General features: G+C 41.8%; 1 protein-coding gene across 2 annotated transcripts in view; it reads left to right on the top strand.

Annotated features, from left to right (window-relative positions):
- Positions 1-27,742, top strand: part of Cbs (Cystathionine beta-synthase) — a 149,061-nt gene that overhangs the window by 12,516 nt on the left and 108,803 nt on the right. The window contains exons 1-2 of one of the 2 annotated variants that reach the window (XM_067140995.2): positions 15,365-15,740; positions 17,732-17,880. In XM_067140995.2, the coding sequence (XP_066997096.1) occupies positions 15,708-15,740; positions 17,732-17,880 (182 nt within the window). In that variant the 5' untranslated portion in view covers positions 15,365-15,707. Of the gene's footprint in view, positions 1-15,364; positions 15,741-17,731; positions 17,881-27,742 lie in introns of those variants that run through there. The other variant, XM_067140996.2, reaches the window with a different exon arrangement.

Here is a 27,742-nt window from a genome sequence, read left to right on the forward strand (position 1 = left end):
ATAGGAGGGGTTTAAAAGGGTGAATAATTGGTTGAATGCCTTTCATGAGGATACAGATATCTCAGAAACTGAAGATATTACAGAACTGAGAATTTGTATATGGGATCTCCTTTAAAAACAAAGAAACACGTATTTTTTTGTTTTTGGAAAATCCAATTAATGGCGGGTAAACAGGAGTGAGAAATTGGGGTGAATTTTTTGAGACTATATCTACAGAATATCTGAGAAATGTAAAATGTTGCAGACGTAAAAAGTGTGTATTTAGAATCTCCTGTAAATGTAAAGAAACATAGGTGATTTGTTTTTGGAAACTCCACTTAAGGGGAACTAAAAGTGGTGAAATTTTAAAATGAGAATTACTGCAGTATATCTCAAAAAAGTTACCATGTTACAGAAGTGAAAAATTGTATTTTTTATCTTTTAAAAAATAAAGAAACGTGTATTTTTAGTTTTCGGAAATACCACTTGGGTGGAGGGCGGGGGTAAAATTGACTGAAGATAGTGTTGATTTCTTTTAATTAGGCTACTGATATCTCAAAAATGAAGATGTTACAGATGTGAAATTTGATATTTGAAATCTGCTTTAAAAAGTAACGAAACGCGTATTCTCGGAAAATCCAATGGGGGGGAGGGGGGTGAAAATATTGAAAAATTGACTTAATTGTATGAGAATACCTACATCTAATAAAAACTATATTTGTTACAGGCGTGAAAATTGGTATTTGGATGTCTTTTAAAATCAAAGAAAAACGCGTATTGGGGGGAATAATCTTGGGGGGCGGGAGTAAAAGGAGTTGAATTCCTTTCATGAGGACACATAAATCAAAAACTGAAGAAGTTAGAGTCGTGATAATTGGTATTTAGAAGATCCTTCACTATTAAGGAAACGAGTTTGTTGCAGGAAAATTCACTTGGGGGGGGGGAGTGTGAAAGACGTGAAAAAAGTTAATTATGTTTATGGGGATACGTATATATCAAAACTGAAGGTTATAGACGTGAACATTGGAGTTTGGAATCTCTTTTAAACATAAAGAAACACGCCTTCTTTTCTTTTTTGCGGGGGGGGGGGGGTGAAAGAAACAAACGACGGTGGGATGAAGAAGGAGGTTAGACCAATTGATTTTACTGTTTATACATTCCATTCCTGACCCTGTCGAATGACTGGAAACAGGCTGTCGATTTTCGATGTACTTATTCTGATCATAAACCGATAATTTTTAATCTTTCCTGGGTTCCCTTTCAAGAGCCATCTTTTCCTTGGGAGAATGTTCTTAGGTTACAGTAGATTCTCCTGGCATATAAATAAAAATTAAAAACATTTGAAATAAACGATAGGAATGAGATTGACTGTCCAATTGTTCACCTCTATAATAAGGTCAATAATGCACGGATGTATGTCATTCGTATCACCAGAAATTCCGCGTACTTGCCTACGCGCAACAATGGTGCTGGTCACAATGTCAAAAATGACAATGGCAGCAGATGGAATTTACCGCCAATTAGCGGTCTTGCATCTTGCTGTGCGGTCCAGAACATCTATAATAATAATAATAATAATAATAATAATAATAATAATAATAATAACAATAATAATAATATTCTGGACCGTCGTCAAATGTGCGGACCGCGCTTGAAGCGGGTCTGGACGGGTAATGACTACAAATGCAGTCCGGCCGCGGGTTCAGTACTGCCAAGGCACCCAAGAAGACACCACGCCGAATCTCCTCTAGAATTTGATCCATATTAAGGATGCTGATAGGAAAAGATGGCAAACATTTAGGGACCGAACTTACCGGGTGGAATACGTGGTCCTAGGCCGGGAAGTATGAAATCGATTGCTGGAAAGAAAGATTGAAAAATGGGAGGGAACTTGCCGTAATCTCTCAGAAAACTAGTCAGATCTCGAATTTTGACGGATTATATATAAATCGATATCCATTCAATTATAAATTTCAGTATAATACCGTAGCGTAGCATAGGTATCTTGCTTGTATATATATAAAATAACTTGTCCTGACTGATTTTTTTTTTTTTTTTTTGCTAGGGGCTTTACGTCGCACCGACACAGATAGGTCTTATGGCGACGATGGGATAGGAAAGGCCTAGGAGTTGGAAGGAAGCGGCCGTGGCCTTAATTAAGGTACAGCCCCAGCATTTGGCTGGTGTGAAAATGGGAAACCACAGAAAACCATCTTCAGGGCTGCCGATAGTGGGATTCGAACCTACTATCTCCCGGATGCAAGCTCACAGCCGCGCGCCTCTACGCGCACGGCCAACTCGCCCGGTGACTGATTGATTCATCATCGCCGAGCCAAAACTACTGGACATAAAGAAATGAAATTTTGGAGATATATTCATATTAAGATGTAGGTGCTCGCTAAGAGAGGATTTTTTGGTATCCCGTCGCTAAGGGGGAGAAAAGGGGGGTGAAATTTTAAAATGAGTGTATGTATATCTCAAAACTTTAAAAGTTTACAGATGTAAAAATTGGTATTTAGAATCTTCTTTAAAAATAAGGAAACAGGTGTTTCTTTGTTTTCAGAAAATCCCAATAGGAGGGGTGAAAAAAGGGTTGAATGCCTTTAATCAGGATATCGGTACTTATATCTCAGAAACTGAAGATTTTACAGACTTGAAAATTGGTACTTTTGATCTCTTTTAAAAATAAAGGAACACATATTTTTTTGTTTTAGGAAAATGCAATTAATGGGAGGATGAACGGGTTGGTGAATTTTTAAAATGAGTGCATCTATATCTCAAAACGTTTAAAGTTTACAGATGTAAATATTGGTATTTAGAATCTTCATTAAAAATAAAGAAACAAGTATTTTTTTTGTTTTCGGAAAATCTCAATAGGAGGGGTGAAAAGGGGGTTGAATGCCTTTAATGAGGATACTTGTATCTCAATAACTGAAGATATTACAGACCTGAAAATTGGTGTTTGGGATCTCCTTTAAATATAAAGAAACGCGTATTTTTTTGTTTTTGGAAAATCCAATTAATGGGGGGTGAAAAGGGGGGGGGAATTTTTAAAATGAGTGTATCTATATCTCATAACTTTTATAGATGTAAAAATTGGTATTTAGAATCTCATTTAAAAATAAAGAAACACGTATTTTTTGTTTTTGGAAAATCCCAATAGGAAGAGTGGAAATGGGTGAAAAAGGGGTTGAATGCCTTTAATGAGGCTACTTATATTTCAGAACCTGAAGATATTACAGACCTGAAAATTGGTATTTGGGATCTACATTAAAAATAAAGAAGCAGGTTTTTTTTTTCGTTTTTGGAAAATCCAAATAATGGGGGTTGAAAAGGAGGGGGGGGGGGGGGTGAATTTTTAAAATGAGTGTGTCTACATCCAAAAAGTCGAAAAGTTTACAGATGTAAAATTGGTATTTCGAATCTCCTTTAAAACTAAAGGAACACGTATTTTTTTGTTTTCTGTAAATCCCAATAGGAGGGGTGTAATAGGGCGAATAATGGGTTGAATGCCGTTAATGAGGATAGAGATAGATAGATAGATAGATAGATAAAGAATGAGTGAACCCTGCCTTCGCAGGGCTCCACACGTAGGTCTGTGAAGACCCTTTGTGTCCCTTAAACGGGTTTGCCTAGTCCAGACCTAGTGCTCCTATAAAGGATACCAGTGTCCGGATGTTGGCATTCCTGATGTCTTCCAGGCTCACGAAATGTGAGCCAAGGTATCGATGTCTAGTGCTTGCAAGAGCCTCACACTGACATAACACATGCGCGGAGGTCTCCTCCTCCCTACCGCATCTTCTACACATCGGATCCTGACTGATTTTCATGATGTGTAGGTGTCTCTGTAAGGTATTGTGGCCTGTCAACAGTCCAACTACCATTCGCATTCTGATCCTATTCAAATTTATCAGGACCTTTTTATAACTTTGGCTAGGCCCTTTGATAAGTTCACGTGCCTGCCTTGCTATAGTTAACCTCTTCCAAATGTCTAAGTGAGACTGGTTTGTCCACTGGGATATTACCAGTTTCACGCTTCGGAGTGACATTCCCAGGAAGGGCTCTGGTCCTATAAAAGGACCTTTTGAGCCTTGTTTCGCTAGTTTGTCAGCTTCTTCATTTCCACTGATACCTGTGTGCCCAGGGACCCATAATAGGGTAACTGAGCTAAATTCACACAGCTGATCTAACATCCTTTGGCATTCCCATACCATTTTTGATGTTGTTTTAACTGCACATAGTGCTTTTAACGCTGCCTGGCTATCGCTGCAAATAGTGATACATCTTCTGTGTCCAGGCATTTTCCATATATATACAGCACAGGCCAGTATTGCATATACTTCGGCCTGGAAAACAGTAGCGTATTTACCCATAGGTAGGGAGAGCCTTGTCTTAGGCCCCCAGACCCCGGCGCCTGTGCCCGTCTCTGTCCGCGAGCCATCTGTGTACCATGTACAGCCCCCAGACCTAAGACGGGCCCCAGCATCCGCGGCCCACTCCTCCCTTGTGGGTATCACCACTGTGAATTTATAGTTCAAATTAAAGCTAGGCTTCATCAGGTCCCCAATCATCATTGTCATAGGGCAAGTCTGGTGAAGCCTTGTGAGAATAGAGGCATGACCTCTATTCGGATTCTTGAAGGACCATCCTCCGAGTGACCAAAGGCGGTAGGCACTCATTCCCGCTATTTCCTTAACATATAGATGTAAGGGGGGAAGACCTAGGATGGCCTCCATTGCACATAATGGTGTAGTATCCAGTGCCCCTGTTATTCCTAGACACGCAAGTCTTTGGACACTGTTTAACTTGGTGGTCACAGTTTTACTCTCCGAGCCTGGCCACCAGACTAAAGATGCATAGGTGATCGTGGGCCGTACAATAGAAATATAGAGCCACTGGACCACCTTAGGTCCTAGGCCCCAAGTCTTTCCAACGGCCCTGCGACAGGCCCACATAATCTTGCGAGCCTTATCCACCTTATGGTCTATGTGTTTCTTCCAGCTCAGTCTTGCCTCAAGGATTACCCCTAGGTACTTAACTGAGGTTGTCTTAACTAATTTTTTCCCAAATAGGAAAGGCTCTGACAGTCCGTCTAGCCTCTTCCTCCTGGTAAATACCACGAGCTCCGTCTTGTCGGGATTAACCGACAAGTCCGTGTCGTGGCACCATCTTTCCACCCTACGTAGGGAGCTCTGTACGAGCTCTGAGACCGTACTGGGGAAATTTCCAACCGCCATCAGGCTAATGTCATCTGCATAGCCTTGGGCGTAAATTCCTCCAACATTTAACCTGGTAAGTAGTTCATCCACTACCAGACACCATAATGTTGGTGATAATACTCCTCCCTGTGGACACCCCCTGTCTATATTAGCTCTCAACATAACTGCGTTGAGGGTAAACAGAACTTGACGGCCCTGCAGCGAGGCCATAATCCATTTTATGAGCATCCTGCTCACTCCTCTTCTCTCTAGACTAAGTTCTATGGAGCCCAAAGATGTGTAGTTAAAGGCCCCTTCTATATCTAGGAATACAACCATAGCAAGTTGCTGCTGATCCAAGGCACTCTCCAGCCTAGAAACTAGCTGGTGTAGTGCCGTCTCAACCGACTTCCCTGGTTGATATGCATGCTGATGAGGATGCAGGGGACAGTCTCTTAAAACTTTCTCCCTGATATGTCTATCCACTAGTCTTTCCAAGGTCTTAAGAAGAAAAGACGTTAGACTGATGGGTCTATAATCCTTAGGTCTAGTATATGAAGACCTTCCGGGTTTAGGTATATATACTACCTTCGCCTGACGCCACAAGGAGTACACGTACCCCATAGTGAGACAGGCTCTAAAAATTCTGACCAGGTATGGTATAAGGACCTCACCCGCTTCCTGAAGAAGCGCCGGGAAGATCCCATCCATTCCTGGGCTTTTGTAAGGGGCAAAAGATTCTAATGCCCACTTCACCCTTCTGTGGGTAACAATCTCTGCGGCTTCCTTCCAGCCACTTCTATCGGGTCTGAAGGATCCGCTCGATTCTACTTCACTATTTGTGACTGCTGAACCTGGAAAGTGGGCATCAAGCAGTAGGTTTAGGGTCTCCCTCTCTGTGGATGTGTATCCGCCCGAAGGTGACTCCAGTGAGCCCAGCCTTGCCCTTCCATCCAAGGTTAGAATTTTATGAAGCCTTGCCGCTTCATGTTGACTTTCAATGGAGTCACAAAACTGTCTCCAAGATTTCCTAGAAGCCTTTTTGACTTCTGACTTATACCTTCTTTGTGATTCTTTATAAGAATCTAGGCTTTCTTGATCCTGAAGTTCCCTGTATTTATTCCAGAGCCTTCGTGTGTTTCTCCTCAGGTGTTCAAGATAACTATTCCACTTGAAACTTCCTGTTGCTCTTTTTGCCTTAACAACTGGGCAGTTTAATTCATAAGAGGTAACCAGTATTTGTGTGAGAAAGCTCACACTAAGCTCCAGCTCCTCTTTGTTCTTAATTATATTTGAGGGTCCTCCTTCCAGTCCCCTCCTCACGTCCTCCCTAAAAGACGTCCAGTTGGTTCGTCTAGGGTTTCTATAAGGTGGGATCTCGAAGGAGCCCTCTATATGAAACACAATGTGTCTATGGTCTGACAAGGAAGGTTCTAAAGAAACTTTCCAGTCTTTAAATTCCTGTATAATTCCCATGGAACCCAGGGTAAGATCTATGATCCCCTCACTCCTGTTATTGATGAAGGTAGGGGTATCACCTATGTTCATGTTCTCAAGATCAGTTGTACATAGAAATTCTATGAAATGCTCTCCCCTTCGGTTTGTGTGTTTGCTTCCCCAAATGCTGTGATGAGCATTGGCGTCGCATCCTACTATAAGGTTTAGTCCTTGTTTCTTACAATATATCACCAGTCTCTTGAACTCCTCCGGCGGGGGTGGAGATTCAGAGTCTCCTGGGAAATATGCAGAACAGACAACCAGATCTCTTGGCTGTCCGCCCTCTTCATATCTCACTAGAACTGCTACAAGGTCTCTAGTAATGAAGCCTGGTATAGCCCAAGCGTTATGATCCTTAACTAGTATACATGCTCTAGGCTTTTCCTCTGCTATTCCACTGAATAGAGTGAAGCCTGCACATCTTAGTCCCATGATACGCCCCTGTCTAAGCCAGGGTTCTTGTATCAGGGCGACCGAAAACCTGCCTTTCTGGATACTTCTAATAAGTACCCTGGAGGCCGCTATACAATGTTGTATGTTTGCCTGTATGAAAGTAATCATTCCTTACTTTCATGCAATACTTTACCTTATGCGGTCTCCGGAACGTGCTGCTCCGTCTCCCGCGATGAATCTTGAGGCTTGGCTGGCCCCGGTTCCTGTCCGGGCTCCCGCTCTTCGCCCCTGCTAATCTCAGTGTTGTCTGTGGTGGGGTTGGTCCTCTGCTTGTCACGCTTGCCCTCCACCAAGGTGAAGGTAGCAACATGCACCCCGCAGAAGATCTTCTTCCCCACCACTTTCTCCACATCTCTGGAGTCCATGCTGACCACAAGTCGGACACCTCTCTTCTCCTCCTTGCGGTCATAGACCCTCCAGCTGTTGGGATTTAAGCCATGGTTCTGGCGTGCCATTCTTCCCAAAAGGACGTTATTGTCCTTTGGTTGTCCTGGTATCCAGACCATGACTCTCTTATAGGAAAGGAGTTTATCCATGCCCACAATTGTGAGCCTGGCTCCTTCCCACGGTTGTAGACCTGTAACAAGACTAGAAAGCCATGCTACAGTCTCATCATTCTCTGCGATAATGACGGCCGCACCTCTCGACAGATAGCAATCCAGGAACTGAGGCTTAATGGGCCCCTGCTCTGGAAGCCCGTCTATCAGATCGGTGATAGCCTCCTCCACAGATTCTACTTGTTTCTCGGTTAGCTGCTGGTCAGGATATCCTACGGGTACAATGGCCATCCTGATCCCAGCTTTAGCTATCCTAGCATACTCCACCTTGGGTTTTTTGTGGGTCGGCCGATCTTCTTCTGGGGTTGCCCCCGACAGAAGTCGTTTCCCCACTGGTGTCTTGGTGGGTGGAGTCCTCTGTGCCCTAGAAGCAGAGCCCTTTTCAGGGTCCCGCCTCTTGTGCCCATTGGATCCACCCACAGTCGTCGCTGTCATGGCAGTAGAAGGCCTCTCAGCTCCAGGAGTTTGGCCATCTTTGGCCTGCTCCCGGGCCTTTAAGGCCTTCTTGTACCTCCTCTTCTCAGCGCCGGAGCGCTGTTTCTTCTTCTTCTTCTGGACTAGTAGATTGCCCACCTCTAGAGTGAGCTCTCTTACTGTCGAGGTCGTACTATCCGAGGGTATCTCCGAAGAGTCCCCATCGGTTGTTGAACTGGTGTTTCTCTCGGAGGCCCCAGAAGAGCTCTCCGGTTTATGGGTAGCTACAGTACTCATTTAGGTCCCACGAGGAGCTAGGGAAATATATGTCCGCCCAGGCAGAGCCCCGCATACCCGGGTAAGGCTACTTACTTCGAGAGGGCGCCAAGTATCTCGAAGGCTCCGTTCAGGACACATCTCCCATGTGCCATGCACCCCATCGGCACGGGTCGCGTTACACCTTAGGGTTGGGTGGTGCTTTAGCTTCCTCCTCCTTGTATACCGAATGGTTACCCAACAGGGCTCCACTCGGCATCGCAAGAAAGGAGCTACTAGTCCCCCCCACCACGAAGAGGATCTTCAATTGAAGAGGGTAACCAAGGTTAATCCCCTACAATTGTAGAAGCACACACGAGGGGGAGTTAATGAGGATACATATATCTCAGAAACTGAAGATATTACAGAACTGAAAATTCGTATATGGGATCTCCTTTAAAAATAAAGAGACACGAATTTTTTGTTTTTGGAAAAATTCAATTAATGGCGGTTAAACAGGAGTGACAAATTGGGGTGAATGTTTTGAAAGACTATATCTACAGAATATGTGAGAAACGTAAAACGTTAGACGTAAAAAGTGGGTATTTGGAATCTCCTGTAAATGTAAAGAAACATAGGTGATTTGTTTTTGGAAACTCTACTTAAGGGGAACTAAAAAGGGGTGAAATTTTAAAATGAGAATTTCTACAGTATATCTCAAAAAACTTAACATGTTACAGAATTGAAAATGGTACTTTTTGTCTCTATTAAAAATAAAGAAACGTGTATTTTTAGTTTTCGGGAATACCACTTGGGCGGGGGGGGGGGGGGTAAAGTGACTGAAAATGGTGTTGAATTCTTTTAATTAGGCTACTGATACCTCAAAAATGAAGATGTTACAGATGTGAAATTTGATATTTGGAATCTGCTTTAAAAATAAAGAAATGCATATCCTCGGAAAATCCAATGAAGGGGGGGGGGGGGTGGCTGAAAGAATTGAAAAATTGACTTAATTGTATAAGAATACATACATCTAATAAAAACTAAAGTTGTTACAGACGTGAAAATTAGTATTTGGATCTCCTTTGAAAACAAAGAAAAACGTGTTTTGTGGGGGAAACCATCTTTGGGGGTGGGAGTGAAAAGGAGTTGAATTCCTTTCATGAGGACACATACATAAAAAACTGAAGAAGTTAGAGTCATAATAATTGGTGTTTAGAAGATCGTTTACAATTAAAGAAACAAGTATTTTTTGCCGGAAATTTCACGTAGGGGAGGGGGAGTATGAAAGGAAGTAAAAAAAAAAGTGAATTATTTTTATGGGGATACTTATACACTGACTGACAGAGCAAATGCAATACCAAGAAGGAGTGGTCAGAACTTTATGCCAATTGCAGGGTAGACTGACGTCACTGAGGTATGCTCATGATGTGAAATGTGCCGCTGTGCTGCGCACGTAGCGAACGATAAATGGGACACAGCGTTGGCGAATGGCCCACTTCGTACCGTGATTTCTCAGCCGACAGTCATTGTAGAACGTGTTGTCGTGTGCCACAGGACACGTGTATAGCTAAGAATGCCAGGCCGCCGTCAACGGAGGCATTTCCAGCAGACATACGACTTTACGAGGGGTATGGTGATCGGGCTGAGAAGGGCAGGTTGGTCGCTTCCTCAAATCGCAGCTGATACCCATAGGGATGTGTCCACGGTGCAGCGCCTGTGGCGAAGATGGTTGGCGCAGGGACATGTGGCACGTGCAAGGGGTCCAGGCGCAGCCCGAGTGACGTCAGCACGCGAGGATCGGCGCATCCGCCGCCAAGCGGTGGCAGCCCCGCACTCCACGTCAACCGCCATTCTTCAGCATGTGCAAGACACCCTGGCTGTTCCAATATCGACCAGAACAATTTCCCATCGATTGGTTGAAGGAGGCCTGCACTCCCGGCGTCCGCTCAGAAGACTACGGTACCATTGACTCCACAGCATAGACGTGCACGCCTGGCATGGTGCCGGGCTAGAGCGACTTGGATGAGGGAATGGCGGAACGTCGTGTTCTCCGATGAGTCGCGCTTCTGTTCTGTCAGTGATAGTCACCGCAGACGAGTGTGGCGTCAGCGTGGAGAAAGGTCAAATCCGGCAGTAACTGTGGAGCGCCCTACCGCTAGACAACGCGGCATCATGGTTTGGGGCGCTATTGCGTATGATTCCACGTCACCTCTAGTGCGTATTCAAGGCACGTTAAATGCCCACCGCTACGTGCAGCATGTGCTGCGGTCGGTGGCACTCCCGTACTTTCAGGGGCTGCCCAATGCTCTGTTTCAGCAGGATAATGGCCGCCCACACACTGCTCGCATCTCCCAACAGGCTCTACGAGGTGTACAGATGCTTCCGTGGCCAACGTACTCTCCGGATCTCTCACCAATCGAACACGTGTGGGATCTCATTGGACGCCGTTTGCAAACTCTGCCCCAGCCTCGTACGGACGACCAACTGTGGGAAATGGTTGACAGAGAATGGAGAACCATCCCTCAGGACACCATCCGCACTCTTATTGACTCTGTACCTCGACGTGTTTCTGCGTGCATTGCCGCTCGCGGTGGTCCTACATCCTACTGAGTCGATGCCGTGCGCATTGTGTAACCTGCATATCGGTTTGAAATAAACATCAATTATTCGTCCGTGCCGTCTCTGTTTTTTCCCCAACTTTCATCCCTTTCGAACCACTCCTCCTTGGTGTTGCATTGTCACTGTCAGTCAGTGTATTTCAAAACTGAAGGTAATAGACATGAACATTGGCATTTTATCTCCTTTAAACATAAAGAAACACGTCCTCTTCTTTTTTTTTTGGGAGGGAGGGGGTGTAAATCAGCTTATCGGCGGTGGGGTGAAAAAGGAGGTGAGTCCCATTGATTTCGCTTTTCATAATGTACTTATAATTAGCCTCCGTTGCTCAGGCGGCAGCGCGCCGGCCTCTCACAGCTGGGTTCCGTGGTTCAAATCCCGGTCATTCCATGCGACATTCGTGCTGGACAAAGTGGAGGCGGGACAGGTTTTTCTCCGGATACTCCGGTTTTCCCTGTCATCATTCATTTCAGCAACACTGTCCAATATTTCATTTCATTTGTCATTCATCGATCATTGCCCCAGAGGAGTGCTTCGGGAGCCGGCACAATTCCTATTGTCGCCGAGAGATGGGGCTTTATTCATTCCATTCCTGACCCTGTCGAATGACTGGAAACAGGCTGTAGATTTTTGATGTACTTATTCTGATTATGAACCGATCATTTTTAATCTTTCCTGGGTTCGTTTTCAATAGCCATCTTTTCCTTCGGAGAACGTTCTTAGATTACAGTAGATTCTCCTGACATATAAATTTAGACACATTTTAAATAAAGAATAGGAATGGGATTGCCCGTCAAATTGTTCACCTCTATAATAAGGTCAATAATGCACGGAAGTATGTCATTCGTATCGCCAGAAATCCCGCACACTTGCCTACGCGCGACAATGGTGCCGGTCACATTGTCAACAATGACAATGGCAGCAGATGTAATTTACCGCCAAGTAGCGGTCTTGCATCTTGCTGTGGGGTCCAGAACATCTATAATAATAACAATAATAATAATAATGTTCTGGACCGTCGTCAAATGTGCGGACCACGCTTTAAACGGGTCGTGGACGGGTAATGACTAAGAATGCAATCCAGCCGCGGGTTCAGTACTGCCAAGGTACCCAAGAAGATACCACGCCGGATCTCCTGAAGGATTTGATCCATATTAAAAATGCTTATAGTAAAAAAGATGGGCAAAGATTTTGGGACCCAACTGACCGGGTAGAATACCTGAAACTAGCCCGGGAAGTACAAAATCGATTGCTGGAAAGAAAGATTGAAAAATGGGAGGAAACTTGGGTCATGAGGAGGGGAGCGCTGGATGACATGGTCCATAGTCTGCTCTTCTTCACTGCATTCACACATTGGGGAATCCATCCAACCCCACTTATGGCATAAGAAATTGCAGTGTCCATGACCAGTTCTCAATCTGTTGAGGCGGCACCGTAGTTTTCTTGGGATGTCAAATCCCTTCATTTTCCGAGTTGGATTTAGCTCACGAGCATTAGTTCCAGATGTTGAATTTGACCCTTCTTCCCGCCAGCTCTGGTTTAGATTAAAATTATCCCTCAAGAGTTAGCCGGCCAGTAAACTTGTTGGTCTCCTAGATCGAAGTTGTCGTGGCGATGGGTAACAAAATTCCTGGTGAACTGGTAATGAGGGAGATGACCAGATCTGCTTTGCTTTTCTCAGCAGAGCTTCCTGTCTCCTCAGGTGGGGTGGTGGGATATGACTAAGTATGGTTAACCAGTGGCGAAGTGTTGACTTTACAGTACCAGTTATGCAATGCATGGTATCATTCAGCTTAGTATTCACTTTATGCACATGTGCACTTTCCAGCCATACCGGGGCACAGTATTCCGCTGCAGAGTAGACAAGATTGATACCTGTTAATCGTAAGCAGTCAGCCGAGACTCCTCAGGAACTGCCACAAAGCTTGTGCAGGATGTTATTCCTAGTAGCAATTTTGTGAGAGTGCTTGGTGAGATGTTCTTTATAGCTCAGGATTCTGTCCAGGGTGACTCCTAGATATTTGGGAACAGGTGGTACTTTAGTTTTTCACCAAGGAATAAAACAGATGGCTCGTAGTTTGCGAGTCGGTTGCTGAGATGGAAACATGAAATCTTGGTCTTAGAAGCACTTGGGATCAATCGCTAAGACTTGAAGAATGTTGCCATTTTGTCCAAGTCTGCTGAAAGATTGCCTTCTCCATCCTCAAAATTTCTGTCTTGAGCTACCAGTGCAATGTCGTCTGCATAGATGAACTTCGTAGCTGTGGTTGATGGTAAGTCATGGATGTAGAGGTTGAACTGGGGCTAGTACTGATCCCTGTGGCAGACCATTATTTAATTTTCTTTTGCGACTTTCAGAATCGCGTAGGAATACTACAAACTCTCTCTCTCACAGAGCATGTTGGAAATTAGGTTTGCAATTTCCAAGCAGGGCATTACTTCCAGCACTTTAAGAATTAGACCATGTTGCCAGACAGTATCATATGCACTTGTCAGGTCAATAAAGACAGCTGTTGATTTTAACTTCTTTTGGACACCTGCCTCGATGTGAGTGGTAAGAGCCGCAACATGATCAGTACAGCTATGATTTCTTACGAAACCAGCTTGTTGTGGAGGAATTACAGCTTCAATGAGTGGTGCTATCCTAGTGAGGAGGACTTGTTCCGAGAGTTTATAAATGCAAGGATGTAAGTAAAAAGAGAAGTGATCCACATTATGCTATGTGGACCCATATTTCGAAGGAATTCATTGTAGGTATTATCTGGGCCAGCAGCTCTATCAGTTTTCAGCATTTTGATAGCAGTTTCAACTTCCTGAATAGAGAATGGCCTAGGCAGTTCCTCATTCTTGTGTGTTCCATGTTTGAGCTCGGTGAGCTTACGTTTCACAGTTTTCGTATGTAATTTATCTCTCTTGGTTTGGGTGACTTCAGCTATTCTATTTGCAATGGCATCTGGGCTCAAGTTAGTGCACTGCTTTTTTAGAATAATGTTTTCCAGAAAGTCGATTTAAGACTCCCGCGCTTTTCTGCTCGATTTTGTAAAGTCCATATCTTTCACTGTTGCCTCCCACTTTTCTCTTCTATTCTTGCCTAATGACGTAGAAGCTGTGAACCTACTTCATGGCTGCCTGTTGTTTGATATTCTTCAAAGAGACCCTCACTTTCTGGATTGCAATCGGGTACATATTTTCTGAAACCTCTCGGACCGGGCAAGTTGGCTGTGTGGTTAGGAGCGCGCAGCTGTGAGCTCGCATCCGGGAGATAGTGGGTTCGAACCCCACTGCCGGCAACCCTGAAGTTTTTTTCCGTGGTTTTCCATTTTCACACCAGGCAATTACCTTAAGGCCGCGGCCGTTTCCTTTCCATCCCTGGGCCTTTCCTGTCCCATAGTCGCCATAAGACCTGTCTGTGTCGGTGCGACGTAAAGCAACTAGCAAAAAAGAAACCTCTCAGAATGTTCGATTTGGCAGTTGAAATGACAGCTGATGAAGTCATCATAGTTACTTGCAGTCAGTTCTAGATTTGTATCAGACAGCTTCTGATCAAGAGAGAATTTATTCCAGTTTGCACGATTAAAATTCCACGTATATACAAGGATGTCTACTATCGCCAGTCTTGTTTATCATGACACTGGATTGTATGCTGAGAGGGGCAACGAATAGAAAGCGTGGCATTCAGTGGGGATTAAATAACCGATTGGAAGAACTGGATTATGCGGATTATCTCTGTCTTCTTGCAGAATGTTTTCGGGACATGGAAATCAAACTGAATGTCTTAAAAATAGAAGCTAAAGAAGTAGGCTTAAAAATTAACAACAAAAAGACTAAAGAAATGCTCATAAACCATCGTAACAATTGTAGCTTGACTCTGGATGGAATGGATATAGAAAGGGTAGAGGAATTTTGCTACTTAGGAAGCATGGTAAGTCAGGGTGGAGGTGCTCTTTAGAGATGTGGTGAGTTGTATAAATAAAGCTAAAGGAGCTTTTGCACAGTTACGACCAATATGGAGATCCCCTAACATTCGTATAAAAACGAAGCTAAGGATATTCAACTCAAATGTTAAATCTGTGTTTACTGTATGGAAGTGAGACCTGGAAAGTGACCAAAGACATTACCACAAGGTTACAGACTTTTATAAATCGGTGTTTGAGGTACATTATGAGAATATGGTGGCCAAAAACCACCTCAAACAAAGTCCTTTGGGAGGCCACAAGTCAAAGTCCCATACAGGAACAGTTGATGAGAAGAAAATGCTTTTATTGCTAGTTGTTTTATGTCGCACTGACACAGATAGGTCTTATGGCGACGATGGGACAGGAAAGGGCTAGGAGTGGGAAGGAAGCGGCCGTGGCCTTAATTAAGGTACAGCCCCAGCATTTGCCCGGTATGAAAATGGGAAACCACGGAAAACCATTTTCAGGGCTGCCGACAGTGGGGTTCGAACCTACTATCTCCCGAATACTGGATACTGGCCGCACTTAAGCGACTGCAGCTATCGAGCTCGGTGAGAAGAAAAATGGAGATGGATTGGGCACACCCTGAGAAGACCACAAGAGAGTATCACAAGGCAGGCATTGAGTTGGAATCCACAAAGCAGTCGCAGGCAAGGCAGACCGAGGATTACCTGGAAGAGAACCATAGACAAGGAGATTGCTGGAGTTAGCAAGACATGGAGGGAGGTGAAAGCATTGGCGGCAGATAGAACAAGCTGGAGAAATTTCGTCGAGGCCTTATGTTCCACGTGGAATTAAAGGAAATAAGTCAAGTAAGTCACGCTTAATTCCGTAGTCCCCCAGTATGGCGAACATCTCTTCCCTCGGTACCCTGTCATATGTGTTCTCTAGATCCACAAAACATAAACACAACTGTCTATTCCTCTCGTAGCATTTTTCAGTTATCTGGCACATACTGAAAATCTGATCCTGACAGCCTCTCTGTGGTCTGAAACCTCACTGCTAATCCCATACTAGCACAGAAGTCCAGCAAACGCTTCCCATTCCCATTAGCTTCCTTATCTTCCCCACATTTACCAATCGCCCTTTTGTATCTTTCAGTTCTATTTCCAACTCTCGCATTGAAATTATTTCGCTCTATTATATGAATTATCAGGCCAGCGTACTATATTAGGAAATATTACATTTAATATAGCATCTTCGATTTTAGTAACAGTTCTGTAAATAGTTGATTTTGATGTCCCATGCATTGCTGCTACACCATGAAGCTGGGCACCATTTGCTCACCCATGTAATCATATATATTAAGTTTTCATTAATCTCGGGAAAAGCCCTAGTGAAACGTGGACAATGATTACACAAGCATATGGAAGCAATGCACTTTCAAGAACTCTAAGAAGAAGAATAAACCTTTCGTGCCACTCAAACATACGGATAGAATAGAAGATCAGTGTTGATGGTCACGTGCCCATTTCAGTCGTAGTTGCCGATGCCGTGGTGTTAACATTGGCACGTGCATGGGTCGTCGGTTGTAGAGGTTTATCGTTAGGAGTGTCTGCCCAGCCTACGACGCCCGACATCTGTAATGAGGGGTGGCCGACCAACCTCTCGACGTTTGGACTTGGTTTCACCACTTGTTGAAGACACTCACCACAGCACTTCTCGAAAAACCAACAAGTTGTGCAGTTTCGGAAATGCTCCTGTCAAGCCTCACAATCTGCCCTCGGTCAAACTCGGATAGATAGCGCCCCTTCCCCATTCTACACACGGACAGCACGCTCACTGATACTACATGCACCGTGCGTGTGTCTGACTAGCATTCATTCTTCGTCAGGTGACGCTGCTGTCGCCTGGACGGGTTTATTTTGATAGTAGGTAGGTGATCATAATGTTCTGGCTGATCATTGTAAGTTCACATGTTATCTTTAGTGGTGATGTTTTCACTAAATATCAGGCTGATATGTAAAAGTAAAACTGAAATAATTTGTGTTAAACTTTTAATGGATGTGTTCAAATGACAAAATAAAATTATTTATTGCCTTGAATGCTGATTTCTAAATATATGTACTTAAATTTTATGAATAAGTAGGTCAATATCATTTTACATCTTTTTAATGTTCACAATTTTATTCATTCCTTTAGTTGTTTTCTTGAGTTTAAACTGGAAAATATAGAAAATTCAATAGTTGATACATTGACATCCAATTCTCCATTCGAAAATATCACTCCCGTCATGAAACACTACAAAATGCTAAAGGCTAACATTAATACTGCCAGAAAGTGCTCAATTTAAAATACTAAATTCTTAGTTTTAAAATTGTAAAATATTCTGTCTGTAATAATGGCCATCCAAATATTGCCCTTTATTTCATATTTTAAAATGCGTCATAAAGGAGGCTGGCACTCGGTCCCAACAGTGAATTGAGATGTCTCCTTTCCGAAATATCTGAGGACTTTATTCTGAAGTGGTTGTTAATTGTTTTCTCAGTCTCTGTCCATTGGAATTTTTACCTAAATGTTTCAGGGAAAGTGGCAGTAATTCCTAGATTTTTTTTTTTTTCTTTTACTAGCAAATAACATTATGTGTGACGGAATGTGTGATTGATCCAGAATGAAACATTCCTTGCAAGGAAGCCATGCATGCGCACAAAAATGTAAAATTGCTGCCAACCACCATTATGTCAGAAAAGCCTATGACTTTTTCTTTTTTGTGTTTGTAAAATGCCCCATTTTATGGAAAGTTAATGACAATTTCAATTTTTCTTGTTTTTTGTCTAGTAATATATTCCTCTTTCTGTTGTAGATTATCATGGCTCCAACCCAGACAGCAGCAGTAACAAAGTTGAGCCGCCCAAGCGACAAAATTGAGTTGATACGGCCAGATATGCCCAGTCGTTGTACTTGGCATACTAAAAGTGATCCAAAATCATCACCTCACACAAGGCAGCTACTGTAAGAAAACTCTCTCTTCTGACTATGAGTGTTCGTGTATTCACTAAATCGAGTATTCTTATGTAGTTTGAAGAAATTTCCTGATGGTAACCTCAGTTGAGTAGCTAATGAAGATAAATGACAAATGAAATTGGGTAAGGAGGTGGGAGGAATCGGTTGTGGCCTATGAATAGGAACTGTCCCAGCATTTGGAAGTAAAAATTGGCAGCCACAGAAAACCATTCTCAGGACAGCTGACAGTGGGGTTCAGCTCGTTTCCTGATTGCAAAGCTTGGCTCCATAGCCGTAGCTCATTGCTATGCTCGGTAGGTCAACCAAGACCAAAAGCTGAAAATAACTAGGTAGTAGTTGCTAGTTCATTCTTCAAGCATTATTCACTGCTTCACATGTATGACAGGGGGTATGAGATCCATTACAGACTATATGATAACCAAAATTGAAGTAATGGAACCTGCAAGGAATATGAATTGTTTGGGGAGTATTGCAACAATACCAACTATTTGATCTTCAGTGAACTTAATATTACTAAGTTAAAGACACAGAAGATGAATAAGGCTGATGAAACTTCAGGATAAGATGTTCATGAAGTACATGGATATGATTGTTGAAAATATCCACAAAATAGACAGTAAACACATAGAAGATATTGCTAGGAATGAATGTCTTGCAGGAAAGCTATATTAGAAAGGTCAAGGGAATATCTTATATCAACAGTTCGATGATGATGATGATGATGATGATGATGATGATGATGATGATGATGCTTGTTTAAAGGGGCCTAACATCTAAAGTCATCAGCCTGATCAACAGTTTATACACATGGGAAAAATAAAACGCGTTAATGGAAAGACACACTCAAGGTGGCTTGCATGTGTAAAATGTTGATATATTAGAAATGGCTTAAAATCAGAAATGATATAGATAGGGAATAATATAGCCTAAGGAGGAAAGAAAGTGGACAAAATGATAATTGTAGTCCAAAAGGAAATTGTGACTGTGTTGGCTCTGTGGTTAGTCGCACAGCTGTGAGCTTGCATTCAGGAGATAGTGGTTTGAATGCCACTGTCGGCAGCCCTGAAGGTGGTTTTCCATGGTCTCCTATTTCCACTTCAGGCAAATGCTGGGGTCACTTCCTTTCCACTCCTAGCTCTGTCCTATCCCATCATCACCATAACACCTATATGTGTCAGTGCAACGTAAAGCAAATTGTTGAAAAAGGAAAAAGGAAAATTGTGGGGAGTGTTTGGAAGAAATCCAACACAGATAGGTCAGGTGGCAGGGTAAATCTTCCTGCAATGTGTGGGTGGAGGGGGCAGCTGCATTTTGTGAGTAAGGACTGATTTGCTATAAAATATAAACTATTGAACACTTTTGGTAACATTTTTTATCAGATTTTACATACTTACTACTAATTTTCTGTATAGTTTCTGTTGGTTTTTCATTTTTTTTTTACAACATACAGTTAGTTTTTGTGGACCCTCATTGCAAAAGTTGCTTAATGGAAAGAAAGTAATTCCTCAGCCAACATTTTTACCTCACAAAAAAATCTAACCCCTGCATGGAAAACATTATTTCTCCACTGTTAGGTGGAAAAACAATGTTCTATTGTTGCAAAAATGCATCTGTCAAATTTGCTGTTTCAGGACATGGATGTAGACCTGGTGACTTATTTGGTGGATAAAGCTAGTGTTCCTTCAGTGCACAGTTTGACAAAACATGTAATCTAGCCCATCTTGTGATTCTTTTGATTTATGCACGATTGATACTGTAGGCCTATACAGTTATGGTGGCTGTGGTTGTGTTCTGTGAACCATGAGAACCATTTGTGGACACAAGGAATTTTTAGCTATGGTTGACTTTTGTTTTCAGAAACAGATACTAGAATGAGAAAAATTACATGGATAAATGTACTGACGGAGCTCAGTCAGCAGTAAGGAAATGTCATCATGTTATAATGTGTGTTCATGCTGTTCCATGAGAAGTTGGAAATGGTCACTATGTTATTCACCAACAAGCTCTGGTGAAGCAGATTCTGAAGACTTTTAACACTTCTTAATGATACTGATAAAATTCTAATCTCTATCAAATTTAGGCTTCTGAATAAAAGATAATTCAGTGTTCTTTGCAAAGATATGGGTAGTCACTTCTTATTTTTTTCTAACAGAAATATGATTAATCTCCCTCCTTTAACCTTTAATTCATCATCAAACCGTTCTGAGACAATTTAGACACTACATTTGGCATATTATTTTGACAGACAGTTGTCACTGCTAGATTATTTACACCTGTCTCGTTTCTCTTCAGAGAAATTTCATTATATGATATCAGCTGGTCATACAGCACTGACAAAGCTTGAGTTCTGGAAAATTTTCATGAATAGAAATGTCACAGGCTGGTTTCCCATGCTTCCCAGTTTAATTACAGAATCAAATTCTCCTTGGCATGCAGCTGTGTCACTGAAACTCGTTTCAAAACTTACATGATTTGAGCAAAACTTTCAGACAATATTTCCTTTAACCTGCAGATGATATAATTTGGTTTCAGAGGTCTTTATCGTAACTTCACAGTTGCATTTCATTTTACCAATGATAGAATGTGAACAACTTACATTGCATTGTGTCATTATGAACAAACACTCAGAAATGCTGGCCTCTTCGATTATTCCATTTGGTATTTACCTTTGCTCATTTGGTCTTGTGCTCCCAGGGACAGATGCTGCTGGGTTAGTATGATCCTCAGCTCGTTCAGCGAATACTTTTCAGTTTTCTCTTCCATTTGAATGTCATATGCAGAAGCTAGAGTATTCGTGGAGATGTCCGCCCATTAGACCAGAATTATTTTTCTTTGTGTTGAGATGAATTCGTTGCACTTATAAGCTTCTTGAATGACAAGGGATTAGTTTTAGATGAGGACGCAAAGAGGAGTTAATTAACATATATGAATAGCTACTGACAACATTGTACATTTTAATTCATGATCTGCAAAGCAGATGCTAAATTAATAAGAGTTAAATATTTAAAAAGGGCTGTGCAATTTATGACCTTCAGTAAGACTTGATTATTTTACAGTTTAGATTGTTGTTTCTTCTAGTGGTAAAATAATGTACTGTAGATGTTGTCTCTCAGCTATGAAGTAATCAGAGTTGGGAAGTAATTGAGTAAAAGTAATTAAATTAATTGTAAATATTACTTTGTAGTAATGTTTACTTGTAATCGTTACCTTTTACATAATGTCATTTTTACTCATAATTGACTTCTTGAAATAGAACTGTAATCATTACAATCTAGTAATGGCTGGGCTGAGTGGCTCAGATAGTTGTAGCATTGGCCGCCTGACTCCAACTTGGCAGATTCGATCCTGGCTCAAGTCTGTTGGTATTTGACACTGTTCAAATATGTCAGTCTCTTGTTGGTAGATTTACTAGCACATAAAAGAACTCCTGCAGTACTAAATTCTGGCACCTCAGCATTTCTAAAAAAACCATCAAATGTAGTTAGTGAGACATAAAAACAATAACAAAAATTTAGTAATCATTACATTCTAGTAATTCATATACATCACATGCAAGGAGAAATGGGGAAAAATTAAGTGACAATGAAAATAACTTTTCCAGTTTTGCCACAGCAGAACGGGTTTACCAGTATTGGATGTGGTACTTTCTTACCTCGCCAATATTTCCAAAAACACCAAACTTTTCCTACAATATCCACGATTGCTGGGAATGTTCTTAAAACTAAACACGGGTATTTCTTCAAGTGCCCCTGTAGATCTTTTCAGCAAATGTGAAGGTGTACTTTGGTTTAGCAATGAGAACAAGTTATTTTGTAAAATAATGGCAAATTTTCTCCCAACATTACAAGAATTGCACGTCACTTGTGGGGAATGCCCTAGCATTTTCCGAGGCTTCAGTACACTTTTATTATGATGGGCAGAGGATCAGATTGGGAATGAAACAATGCAGATGGTAATAGAATTGTATCAAAATTGCAAAAGCTGTGTTAGAACCAAAGTGGGTCAAACTGAATGGTTCACAGTTGAGACAGGCTTAAGACAGGGAAGTGTATTGTCTCCCTTACTCTTCATTATCATCATAGATAGAATTCTACATAATATGAAGGAGAAGATGATGGACGAGCAAATAAAGTCTATGCTCATTGCTGATGACATTGTAGTTTGGGGAGATAATGAAGAGGAAGTACAGACACAAGTTAATTTATGGAGTGAGGAGATAAGAAATTTTGGAATGAAGATTAGTACTGTGAAAAGTAAGACTTTATGACAAGAGGTAACAGAAAATCCAGGGGAGTGGTAAAGATAAGAAATGAACCTCTTGAAGTAGTGAAAAAGGCAGCGTGATATCACAAGATGGAAATTTGGATGGAGAAATTGATTTAAGAATACAGCAGAATACAGTTTCTACCAGTGTGTGAGAGACATTGTATGGAACAAAGATGTGCCAATGAAGTGCAAGGAGGTTTTATACTCATCCTATTATAAACCTGTACTGACCTATGCTTCAGCAGCCTGGACGTTAACTAAGCGGAACCAAAGTAAGATACAAGCAGCTGAAATGAAGTTCTTGAGGAGCATACAGGGAAAGACAAGACGAGATAGAATACGAAATGAGGAAATAAGGAGAAGCGTGGAAGTGTGTAAACTTCAAGAAGAGATTGATATAGCAAAGCTAAAATGGTTTGGACACATGATGAGATTGCCAGGAGAGAGAATACCAAAGAGAACATTCATGGATACAGAGACTGCAAAGAGGCCTAGGGGACGGCCTAGAATGAGATGGAGGAGCTCTGTTGTGGACTGTATTGCAAATAGAGGAGTCATTGGCAATAAAGTACGAGAAGAGGAATGGTGGAAATATCGTGTAAACTGGAAGGCTTTGGTACACTACACTACCCAGAGAGAATCTGGAAAAGGGAGTAGATATGAAGAAGAATGGCAAATTGTTTGACATGCTAGAAACTGGGCGAGCTGGCAATGCAGTCAGGGGTGCACAGCCGTGAGCTTGCATTCCGGAGATAGTGGGTTCGAGCCCCACTGTTGGCAGCCCTGAAAATAGTTTTTTACGTGGTTTCCCATTTTCACACCAAGTAAATGCTGGGGCTGTACCTTAATTAAGGTCACGGCTGCTTCCTTCTCACTCCTAAGCTTTTCCTTCCCATCTCACCATAAGAACTATCTGTGTCGGTGCAACGTAAAATAAATTGTAAAAAAAAAAAAAATGCTCAAAGTCACTGACTAAAATAAAAATTAGAGGAAGGAATAATTTTGAGAGTTCCAAGATATCATGCTTAGTTTCACTTAGTGATGATAGCCACTTAATGTATCTATGCTAAAAAGACATACAAAATTTTTTTTCTCTCTGCAGACCTTCGTATTACTCCAGTCCCATGCAATAAAAATATCTGTGATTTCCTTAAGACTGGTGATCTGTGACGTAATTGTAATTTCACTGATTACTTGTTGAAAAAGTTATTGTAATTAAGTAAAACAGATCCCAGGTAACAGTAATTCAGCCCAATTACCTTTTTTCTTACACTTTCCTATCACTGGAAGTAATGTACTTGCAAAGCATGACTATTTTATTTAAGGTGAAATCTTCATATCAAAATGTATACAGTATAAACATTTATAAGATTATATCTATAATAACAAACAGTAATAGATTATTTCACTTACTGCTTCTGTGAAGTTATTTTCATGAGTCCACAGTTTTTGAACTGCAACTTTTGTAGACATAGTACTGTCAGTCTAGAAGAAAAAATAGTGGCTAACAATTATAAAACTATACCTGACAGAAACAGAAATGGCTTCCTAGTACTGCTTTCCCCACTCCAAAACCGAGTTGATGCATACCAGCACAGAAATATAGTGGATGTTTTCAAATTTATTATTCCAGTAACAGTAATTCCTTTGGCACTGGACTGATTCATGTTCTTCTGGAAATAATTCACTATAGAGAAATCCAGGAGAGCATCAACATCATATAAACTAGTGTTTGTGAAATTGTTAGGCTGCTATTGCATAGTTGTTACTATATGTTGTTTGAGCAGCATTCACAACCACCTCGACACAATTATGTTGGAGCATTCCAGTATCTCTGCAATGAAAATAATACTGAAAATAAGTATTAATATACTCTTGGCATAGTTTATAGTGATGCCCATCTTTAGACATTAATGGAAAAGAACTAGGAGCTGAATGTTAATGATGTAGTAATTTTTATTTATTGTATGGTTTTTAGAGGCGGTAGTGTCTGGGGACACATTTGGCTCGCTTGGTGCAGGTCTTTCTATTTGATGCCCGTGGTCGCATGTTTGTATGTGGGATTATTATGATAATGAGGCAGGGAGAGGATGAAACCCTGTGTTGGCACATAGCCTACTCCTGTCGAATAACACCAAGTGGTTTGCTCAAGGCTTTACATCTCCATCTGATGAATGAATCGCCATCAACAGTGTCATATGCACTCACTCCACTGCAGAGAGGTTTGAAATCGAACCCAGGCTTTTGGCACGCGATTTAGTGATTAGGAACTGTATACCACCATGTGTCCTTCACTGCCAGCCAACAATCTGATTGTGAAATTTTTTTTTCTAATGGAACTCGGATTGGCTAACTATGGTGGTGGATAATATAGGCTTGATGCCTTAATGATCATGTCCACCAGGCAGGCTAATGTTGTAGTAAAATGAAGTGCCATGAGTTTAATGTACGAGGGCAGGTCAGAAAATAAGTTGCACTTCCCAGTTATGGCCATTTATTACACCACCTATACAACAGCAACAAGACTATAACAACATACACTGTAACGTCACTTTTCCACATATTTTCCAACAGACTCCAAACATTTCTGCGAACGCACAACCAATTTGTCGAGGCCGGATGCAGAGAAATTTCCTCCAGCATTCTGCAACCACTTGGGGACAGTGGCCTTCACCTCCTCATCGATCTGGAAACGTCGACCACCGAGCTCCGTTTTGAGCTTACCGAACAGATGAAAGTCACATGGCGCTAGGTCGGGACTGTAGGGTGGATGTTGCCAGACCTCCCACTTGAAACGCTGCAGCAGTTCTCTCGTTTGGCGGGCCTTGTGAAGTGTTGCGTTATCATGCAACAAAATCACACCAGCGCTCAATTTCCCCCGGCGCTTCTCTTTAATCACTTTATGCAACCGGTGCAACGTTTTACAATACGGCGCCGCGTTGATCGTCGTTCCTTTCGGCATGAATTCCATGTGCAGCAAACCCTCCATGTCAAAGAACACTGTCGCCATAACCTTACCGGCTGAAGGTTAACGTTGGCCTTCTTTCGTTGTGGTGATGAGGGTTGCACTCATTCCATTGATGTTCGCTTTGTTTCGGGGGTGAAGTGGTGGACCCACGTTTTGTCGCCTGTGACAATTCGCTGCAGAAACCCGTTGCCGTCTGCGGCATAGCGTTGCGAAAATGCCAGGGAGGATTGGAAATGTTCTCCCTTGTGCTCATCGGTGAGAAGACGTGGGACCCATATTTGACACAGCTTACGATATCCAAGGTCCTCTGAACAATGGCGAACACACTGCCATACGACATGTTCAGCTGCGTCGCGATTTCTCTCAATTTAATGCGCTGGTTCTGTCTAATGATCGCATTCACACTGTTGACCTTTGCACGGGTCCTGGACATTGCGGGCCTTCCTTCATGATGATTGTCCGTGATATCCGTGCGTCCGGCCTCGCATTGCTGACACCACTTTACGATACCTTGCCGGAAAATGGCCCGCTCCCCATACACAGCACTAATTTCACGATGAATGTCCGTGCAATTCTTCCTTTTGGCCCATAGGAATCGGATTGTCGCACACACCTAATATTTGGAGTGAACGTCCAGTTGATGCGCCGTTGCATTTGACCGCTATTCACACAATACTAGACGAGACACCACAGTGACCTGCCTAACAGACGTGTGGGCAGTGTCTGTCCCTTTCTCCACCGTGCCCACGTTTGCGACACACAGCGCGCTGCTGCTGCGCGTTAGTGCAACTAAACTTTTGATCCACCTACGTACATCTGATACCTTGAAAATGGAACGTGTTTAGCTGAAAGAAGGATATTCTGTGGTTTATTACACTTTTTATAGGAATATACATCCTCAACTCTAGTGTAAGTGTAGAGTTTATAGATATTCTGGCTACTTACTTTTACTTTTGACCACTGTGCAATGATTTAAATCGAAGTGATTTAAATCAAGATTTAAATAGTAAGATTGAATGTTAGCTAAATGAATGTAGCCATGGTTGTTTCCGAGGTTGATTTTAATTCACAAGTATTAAAAATCTATGATTTAAATCAGTTGATTTTTTAAATAAATATCTATGATTAAAATCAGTTGGCTTACTTATTCTCATCTTATTATCTGCAGTTCATGGACAAGTATGGATTCATTTAACACTTCGACATCTTGCTGAATTTCTGCTCCTGCTTCATCATGAGATAAATAAATTAAATATGCTTAACAAATGCTTAGCATTACCTCGACTAAAATTTTCTAAAACCTGCCATAGGAACCTCAGCTGTGATAGTACATTTCACATAGATGCTATAGACAATGGACATTACCATAATTCTTCTCATCTGCATGTGGATTTTACATCCACTATGTTCATCTATGGTTAATTAACCAAAGACTCATTCCTACCTTGTATTCAAATAATCATTACTTATCTTATTTGAAGACCCTCTTTAGAATAATGTAGACCGGACTAGTTGGCCGTACGGTTAGGGGTGTGCTGCTGTGAGCTTGCATCTGGGAGATACTGGGTTTGAACCCCACTGTCGGCAGCCCTGAAGATGGTTTTCCGTGGTTTCCCATTTTCACACCAGGCACATGCTGGGGCTGTACCTTATTCAAGGCCACGGCCGCTTCCTTCTCATTCCTAGGCTTTTCCTATCCCATCGTCGCCATAAGACCTATCTGTGTCTGTGCAACGTAAAGCAAATTGTAAAAGAATAATATAGTTTAACCATTTACTGTACATCTATTCAGTAATTCAAAACACCATGTATACTTATACTCTTATTAACCCTAAAGCCTATAAATGTTACATTGCTGGGCACGTGCTGAATTTCGTTCACCGTTAATTTTTCTTAGTCTTAGCAACTGGTTAACAAGTACTAACTCTTACACGACTGATATTGTTACTCCTTATGTGCTTTATAATCCTTAGACATAATAATTACAACACAAATTACAAGTGACAGTACATGCATATAATAATAAAAGGTAAAAAATATTCATGGGTTGAAGACTAAAAATAAAATTGAAGCAGATGAATACTTAACTCATGAGAACTTAAAATGAAACACTTAACAATATTCATTAATCATTATCATTATTCTCACAGCTTACACATCTAATGCATCTTTTAGAGTGTGCTGTACACACAAAGTTATGACACTGATTACACTTCATTGTGGTGACTTGATATTGTTTTCGCTCTCAGTGAATGCATCGTCCTCTCTTCGATGGCACTTCTGTTTCATCTAATGTTTCCTCCTCATGGTATGATGATAACACTGCTTGGATATCCAGAGGCAGTGTTCCTATCTTAGCTCGTTCAACCAACCAATTATTCATTAGTTGAAACAAAAGATTCTTCATTCCTAGATTTAGCCCTTGAAAAGCTATTGGTGCACCACATTGTTTCGTCTTTCCCAAAGAAAAAATCCCTCTCTAGTTCGTCATGTTCATCGCTATCAACTACGCCTACATCACTTCTTGTTCACTCTCACTGTCATGAAATGGCGTACGGCTTTTAGTGTCGGGAGTGTCCGATGACATGTTCGGCTCGCCAGGTGCAGATCTTTTGA

The sequence above is a fragment of the Anabrus simplex genome, chromosome 2, assembly GCF_040414725.1.
Source record: "Anabrus simplex isolate iqAnaSimp1 chromosome 2, ASM4041472v1, whole genome shotgun sequence".
Taxonomy (NCBI): domain Eukaryota; kingdom Metazoa; phylum Arthropoda; class Insecta; order Orthoptera; family Tettigoniidae; genus Anabrus; species Anabrus simplex.